Source organism: Cryptomeria japonica, chromosome 9 (assembly GCF_030272615.1).
Source record: "Cryptomeria japonica chromosome 9, Sugi_1.0, whole genome shotgun sequence".
Taxonomy (NCBI): Eukaryota; Viridiplantae; Streptophyta; class Pinopsida; order Cupressales; family Cupressaceae; genus Cryptomeria; species Cryptomeria japonica.
In genome coordinates this window covers 636,211,516-636,220,373 of record NC_081413.1, presented here as the reverse complement: position 1 = coordinate 636,220,373, position 8,858 = coordinate 636,211,516, and the positions used below count along the sequence as shown (strand labels likewise).

General features: G+C 32.0%; 1 protein-coding gene across 1 annotated transcript in view; it reads left to right on the top strand.

Annotated features, from left to right (window-relative positions):
- Window positions 1–8,070: 8,070 nt before the first annotated feature.
- LOC131078084 (probable serine/threonine-protein phosphatase 2A regulatory subunit B'' subunit TON2) overlaps window positions 8,071–8,858 on the top strand; it is a 109,367-nt gene continuing 108,579 nt past the window's right edge. The window contains exons 1-2 of the mRNA XM_058015727.2: window positions 8,071–8,217; window positions 8,339–8,544. Coding sequence (XP_057871710.2) covers window positions 8,406–8,544 — 139 coding nt within the window. The 5' untranslated portion in view covers window positions 8,071–8,217; window positions 8,339–8,405. The remainder of the gene's footprint in view (window positions 8,218–8,338; window positions 8,545–8,858) is intronic.

The following is an 8,858-nucleotide window of genomic DNA, read 5'->3' as shown; positions in this document are numbered from 1 at the left end:
AATTCTAACTACCCTCTACATCACAATTACAACATATGAATATTACATCATGAACATTGCTCCTTCCCAACACATGACTCATCTACTATTAAAACAAGATGCATTACATTATTCCAGAATATCCTTTACACAAATTTGTTACACAAACACCCATAAGCTGCTAAATGAGAAGAATCCACATCTACGCATGAAGAATCCAAGAGAACATCCCAATGGTTGAAAAACACCAACCACCTAACCATGTGGAACCAAAGGAACCACCCCCTATGCTAGGAGATGACACAAGGTCCCAACACACACTCTACATCTAGGTTGACACTCAACAACCAAAGAGACAACACACATATAAGGATTCCCAAGCATGAACCAATCACAAGTAAGAAACTCCTAGAGCAATATACAACAACAAGTCATATCCATAAATCAACATGGGGACACATGTAGGAGTGGAGTGTCATCACATGCCATCCTCAACATAACAAATACTATAACATAAGGCGCAAGCCCGATGGACATGTGGAGCCATCTCAACCTATGAGAGATCAAGGGAGATTGACTTGCCATCGCAATAGCCTTCCCATGCTTATCCTAAAACATCCTCCTTGGGATCAAGTCATGGGGCTCACAAATATTCATTATCTTGATTAGTGAATTATTTACCCATCACATTAATTTATTATTATGTTATCACTTGTTTACATCATGGTAAAATTCCAATGTGCCTTGGCGGTCTAGACTTCATGCATCCTTACAAGGAACCTCATGCAAGTCTACCTCTCATGACCCCGGTCATCACAAGGAAGCCCACTCCCCCTAACATGACCCAACAATAATTCACGAGAGGCTCTAATCCAACGTGAAATTTGAAAATATACATCCATATGCAGCCAAAAACATCCATACAAATTCCATACAATATACACATGGCTACAACACAACAAGTGCAACAAAATGAGCCTCTTGGCCAACATATATAAAGGCCACAACAAGCCATCAAATCTGCTGACAACATAAGGATAAAACCACAACAAGGCCAAATCACTTGCTGGTCCAAAACAACAACATAATCATCTCATCAACTATGGCTCATCAACATGGGAGAGAAAATACCAAATCATCCACAACAACAAGGGAGATAAATATGCATAAAAACCATTGAAAAACATCAAATCAGATCAAATATAAATCTGGAAATCATCTACATACCAAAATGAAGCCTCTGGTACGAAAATCAGATCCCAAAATCTAAAGTAAACTGAGCAAATCGATCAAAATACACAGACTGGGTAGTTTAACGCTTATGCTACGCATAGCAGCGCTTATGCTCTACTCTGTAGTGCTTTTACTTCATCTGACAACGCTTTTACTAACTGAATCAATGCAAATACAAAACTAAATAGCACATACAAAAAGAAACAACGCATTCACATAAACAGATAGCACATTTGCCATATAAGACAATGCATATACTCTAAGTTTTAGTGAAATTACAAGGAGTTTTAGCGCTTTTACAGTTTTAGCGCATTTGTTGAGAAGGACACGGAAATAGAAATCTTACGACTCAGAAATAAAAATTGAAATCTTAATCAAAAGGCCCAAGTAAAGGCTCGATAGAGTTGCCCAAGCATTACCAAAAAATTGATATAAATATATTAAGAAATTACAGTCAACAAAGAAAGATATAACGAAATACAATCTTGCAACTACAGACTCAAACACCTACGGGGAAGCTCGCAGAGAGATCTTTAAGTCCAAACAATAATAAAAAACAAATAAGGATCATAGGGCAATCTCACAAACTCCTCAACCATGCTAAATGCTCAGACACAAAAATAATTCATAGGGAGGAATATATATATATATATATATATATATATATATATATATATATACATACGACTATACCCAGAATATAAAGAAATGTATTTCCAAAAAACTATATCAACCACATAAAATAAATCTATCCCACATATATATTTATTTTCCTGAAGCTAAATAATACACTTTATAAAATGAAATGCAAGCTACCCCCAAGCTCCCGAAAATATATATAGACACAGAGCATACACTTACAACAAAACTATGAAATGCAAAAAGGAAAATAAAACTCCAACTTGCAACTTGAGTGATGGAAGAAAGCTGAAATAATGCTCCAAATCCAAATCCAACGAGCTCCAGCAATCCAAAACCAAAACCAAGGTTCAAATGCCAAAGAGAGAATTGAAGAAAACTTCTAGGAAGAAGCAACCCGAAAACCATCTTGGCAAGCAAAATAAAAAAGTCATACAATGAACCAAAACCCTAACCTCCACGAGAACCAATCAAAACATTCCATTCTAGAATATATTTTACCAACCCACCATATATTATATTTTTACCTCCCATTTCAAATTCAACCAATGAGGGTAAAGGGTAGGTAGAGTAAATAAAAAATGTATTTATATAACAAGTGAGAATGTATTATTATTATTTTATTCTTATGTGTTTATACACCCCACTTAAATAAAAGTCAAGCTATATAAATAAAACATAAGCCATAAATAAATAAATCAAATAATCAAATGGATAATTAATAATAAATAACCAAAGGCTCATAAATAAATCAAAGAACCAAATAAAATATTAAATACCAAATAAATATTAAATCATAGGCAATTAAATAAATAAATAAATACCAATTAAATAATCAAACCCCAATAAATATTTAAATAAATATTAAACAATCATAAAATCAATGAACATTAATTGCCAAATAATTAAATACTCAAGGCCAATAATTAAATATATTAAAATAAACATTATTATCTATAAAATCACACACACCAATGATCAAATAATCAATCTAGACATAATTACATAAACCAACAATTACTAATATACTCGCAACCCTGAGAAGACCAAGCTTACTAATTGACATGGCGAATTACGATAAGACGCTGACAACTCACAGTGAACAACTTAGACCTAGAGTATGTGTAGGGAATTCATGTCATCTCCAGACCACATAGACCATTGGGATTAAAGACACACTCAAACCTATGAAGCCAAGTGGAGTCGATGTCTGGTACCTGCAAATCTTGCAACCACAAAGCAACGATGCAACATATACATATATCTCATAACAGAGAAGTGACAGGGAATCACAATGACACATCCCGCTCGCAATGAGTGATGTGACATTGTCTTCGTGACATCGTCCCTCTCACGAAGACAATCATACAATAATCAAACACATCGCATAATCAACTCATCACATGTAATCATGAAATATGGTTAGTGTAATCATAATAACATCAAATCCATGATTAATATAAATCATCAATAATCCATCAGCATAGTAATGCATATAAAATCCATCAAACACATATATCCATCAAATCACATGATCAATAATGATAGTGTCATCATCCATGTAAATTATCAAAATAACATGTGTCCAAATAATGTCTAGCATCGTAATGAGTACTCAACACATGAATAATCATCATATACTGTATATGCATATACATTCTCAAATATGTTTGTTTCACTGCTATTTTTAGTTGTAAATCTAATAAATTTTTAGTTGAATAAAAACTAGTTCTTGTTTTATGTATTTATCCACGTTCTAGTCTCTTGAATGTTTGAAGTGAAATAATTATAACCAATTTAACTGTGTTTCAAGTTCTTTTGAAAAAGCTCTATTAACTCCTAATTTTTTCAATTAATCAAAAAAGATAAGAAGCTTGTTTATTCATATTGTTCATTTTTTCCCTATTTCATAATGTTCAACTAACTAATTTTGATTTCAAACAAAGAAGATGATTATTGTTCTAGTTTTTATCTCAATACTGCTAAGGTCAATATAATAATGATTTGAAATCCATCTACAATTAGATCTTATATGTTTATAAAAACCTACTTGGTTTGGTAGGGTGATATCAAACCATGAAGGTTGTCTCTTATTACTCCTAGCTCAATTCCATTGATTGTATAATGCCTTCTTTTGATCAAATCAAAGCTACAAAACTGATCAACCCTCGAATCCAAGCTATGATTGGCAAATCTGAATAATTCTAAGTACCTAAATGATACAAACTCTTTGTATCAAATGGTATCACTCTTTATAATTCAAGTTTTGGTATTATAATGATCTTTGTAATGCAAGTTCTAATACAATAACTCCCTCTTTAATGGAAGTTTTGATATGATAATGTTCTCTATATTGGAAGAAATGATAATGCAACCTCTCTATGTAGCGATTTTATTGAGAATGATATGCTCTAAGTGTGGGTCCTTTTTTTGCTATATCGATCTCAATTATGTTTTTTTGAAAGCAAGAATAACAGTTTTGCAAAATGACTACTTCTACATAATGTTGTAGCCGCCTCCCAAAATGGGAGGCAATTCCATAACAAAGTCGTGCCAACTCCCCAATGCAAGCATTGTGTTTACACGCATAATCTTATTGGAAATGTTGAAATGAAAAAGTTTCTATTCTTACACATCCTTAAATTGCCCATTGATAATATATGTGAAACGCCAAAAAGGGTGAATTACTTAATAATTTTGATTTTCCTTAGAGTAACAACTATCTATAGCCAAGATATGACAGTGTGGTAATTGAAATACAATTGGTGCATCCTCACTTAAGGCTAGACACTACTATATGTAGAGATAGATAATACGTACCATTCACATTGATATGCACTATTTGTATTTAAAAGATTTGACCTTACTAGCCACGAGTAAGATAATCGACTCAACACAATACTTATTTAGCATTCTTGGACATGACATTAAAGACCAAAAATAGCATTTATTATGGAAACATATATGCTGCAATATCATTAAGCCTTCATTTTAAAATAAAACGGCTTCGTGAAGAACTTGATGTTTTGATATAATGTGGATAATGAAGTTCTTATGATAATATACAAATGTGCCTACATTGTCATATATGGTCATAGTGCATGTTCATATGCGTACATACAAATAGGTATATACACGTATCCATACACTACATATGTATATGAAAATATAGTCAGTTTCATATGTATTCATTGTAAATGTTTTATTCATTTTGTATTGCGTGCATATGAAGCGTGAATCTAATGAAAATATACAAAGCAAGGTGGTCAACACATCTTTGTCATCAAAATAATGAAATCTCATTCTTCTTTTTAACATGATAAATATCATAAGCAAACATCATCAATCACATAGAAAACACTCATTATTTTGTTTAAATGCAATTGCTATATGATCTATGTGGTGTGTGCAATGGTTTCAATGACATTCATTCTTTTACGAGTGACTAGGCTCCTCTCCTTGACCATGTTCTCGTCTTCAATTAATCCCACATCCACTTAAACTCCTTCACACATCAATAGGTCACCCCTTAAATTCAAAATCAATACGTGTACATGGTAAATGTAACATAATTAATATAATCATTTTTTATCAAAATATAAATAAATCACTATCCTATCATTAAAATCTATCATTTCAATCATTTAAAATTATATAAAAAAATAATAACTTTAATATCCAAAATTGGTCTATTTCATTATTTTAATCTAGCAAAAAGATGAGACATGACACGTGTGTGTGTGTGTGTGTGTGTGTGTGTGTGTGTGTGTGTGTGTGTGTGTGTGTGTGTGTGTGTGTGTGTGTGTGTGTGTGTGTGTGTGTGTGTGTGTGTGTGTGTGTGTGTGTGTGTCTGTATGTGTGTGTGTGTGTGTGTGTGTGTGTGTGTGTGTGTGTGTGTGTGTGTGTGTGTGTGTGTGTGTGTGTGTGTGTGTGTGCGCGCGCACATAGACATGCATATGTATATGTGTGTAAATATGCGTATGTGTACATGTATATATGCACACATACAAATACACACATATATGTACACATGTACACATGTATGTATATATACATACCCATGTATGTGTGTATACACACACACAAATATACATATACATATACATATACATATACATATACATATACATATACATATACATCCTTCAATCTAGATATATGCATCCATTATATGCAACTAACTAGAGAGAGTGTATGTGATATCACTAACATTCCTCATATTTAAGCATTGTTGCAAGATTGCAAATTGAGTTGGAGCTATCCATAGGTAGTAATGCTATCTTTGGATGCCTGAAGGCACTATCTACCCATCTTGTTAATGTAATGATGATGATATCCCTAGCCCTACGTCTATTTTTTTTTCTTTTACATTATGAAACATACACTTTTTTAAATGCCTACATGATAATATTTATTGCTTTCATTTATGTCTTTCATGCTTTCAAGATGAAATACTTATTTCAAGAGAATAAGTACCAATGCTACAATCTTCATCTATATTTGTATCTTGTTCACATGCTTTCTCATTGGTCGCTTATGTTTACTTTGACATACATTCTTATGATAGCTCACATGCAAGACAAATTGGGGGCAAAAATTAATATTGAAAAATACGTATCTTATTTTTTTTTGTATTTATTTCAAGAACTTATTTTAGCTTGATTATTTTTTATGTAATAACAATTATACACTATTTTCTTAATTTAAAGTGGATGCATATTTTGGCCTTATTTGTTCCTATTGACACTCACTTTGATGGACTAGTCTTGACCCTCAATTTATCCTTTCCTTGGCCCATATCAAATTGGTAGTCATGAAGGTGATCTTGATCACTTTTGTAGTCACAAAAATGATCCCTTTGGTTTGAAAATTCAAATTCAAATTCAAACATGACATTGATTTTACCTCTATTTGTGACCATTATGTGTCATCTCAAGGTGTGGGAGTGCTTTGTTTGACCCTTGACCAGTATTGTATCAAAAGTGTCAATGAGTATATTTTAGACATCATCAAAGATTATCACAGATCATCTATATTCAATCATTATATCCAAGCATTATAAGGATCAATTATTAAATATTTCATGTTGTACAAGCATTTAGGGATTTTGCATATTTCAAATCACATACCTTAATCCTTTATTTGATTGAGTAAATTTGTACCCTTATAGGGTTTCATAGAAAAGAAATAATTATCTCTACCATGTGTAAAGTAAAAAATGTTGGAACCAATTTTTATGTGAGGACAAATTAAGGACATCAAGGCAAGTTGTTCAAGCAACATTCTAAAGGTTTTCATAGATTGGATCCACAAATCCACATTAGATGCGCGAGAGAAAAATCAAATCCACATTTACAAGATTGATTCCAAGGTCACACAAATGATCTAGATTGACATACAAAATAGTCACTAATTGCAAAATATGACTTAATCTTCATTAACATTTCTATACCATTATTAAATCGTATTGTATTGTCTATCACATTTTTTAACTAAATAAATTTCTTATTTTATTTAACATTCAAAACATTAAAATAAATCATTCCTCACTCTTTATGTAAGATAATTTTGATGAATTTGGAAATTTTAACCAGGTGAGTGTATGAAGCATAGGCATGAATGCCTGGTTCAAACTCATGAGCACGTCGGATCAATAAAAATACAAGCTTGCAATAATAATGATAATGATCTAGTAGGGGTTAAACCTTGGTGGCCACAAGAACAACACCACCATTTAACCATCACACTATAGAATGAACCCCAATTTTATTTCAAATAATTATTATTTGTATAAATATATCACATTCACTATTTTTTACTTATTTATATATCTAAATTTATAAGAATATAATTCTATTTTCCCTTTCATTTAGATAGATGTTAGGTATTTTCCTTTTCATTTTCCTAAAATTTAAGTTTATTCCCTTTCAAATTCAAACATCAACTAGCTTAATTCTTATATAATTAAACATAATTTAAAATCTTTAAAAAAAATAGTAATACAATCATCACTTAATGAAAAATACCTTATATAATTAAACATATTTCCTCTCTTTTTATTAATATTTTTTTTCCGTTTTCCTTTCACATATATTTTATTATTTATTAAAAAATTATGTTAAAATCGTTTATTTTGATTTTTTTCCCTCAATTACTTAAAATTAAAAAAACCATAGAACCGTTAATCTTAAACGGAACTCTTAAAAATTTGAACCGTGGCGCTAATTCATATGGGGTTCTACTTTCCAAGAGCGTCTGTATTTTTGAAAAAAATTGCAGGTAGCCATTTCTGGAGAAGAAGGGAAGAGGAAAAGGCAACCAAAGGCCTTGCATTGGAGGAAGGAATTCTTCAATTGGAGAAACAAAGTATTCACAGCCCTTCACCCCGCCTTAATTTTGTGCAAAAGATGACCATATATTTGCTGAATTGTGCTTCATATTTTGTTCTTATCCTTATCTTTCTGATTCTATTTTTCATTTTGTTCAGGTGAATAGGAATTTGCATTATAATAGCTTTGGAGTAAATAATATTTGAGCAGGGAAAGTCAGGCAAAATGTACAGCGGATCCAGTGATGGAGAGGGCAATGATGGTCTCTTGAAGAAGATTTCCCAAGCTTCGTCGATGCCCTGGGTTCGCAACTTACGCAGATACATTGGAACTGAAGCTGGTTTGGGTTCTGAGGCTCTCATGGGTTAGTATTCTGCAATTCCTATAAGAATGGATTAAAATTTTGACTCAATTGCTGCAAATTCAGAATAAACATAGCCGTCTGGACTGCTCATAGAATTTTATGGTATTTTTCTTCCACATTCCTCTGCATTTTTTTTTTAAAGTCTTGTAACTGGCTATTGAAATTTGCTAAACTGATCATGATACGTGCATTTTTCTGGAGGAAATGCTCGAATTATTTACTCTTCATTGGTTCTAGATATGTGCTACGAACAGTCAATGATATACGCATGTTTCCTGAGGAAATGGCTGAATTATTTTCTGGTAATTGTTTGC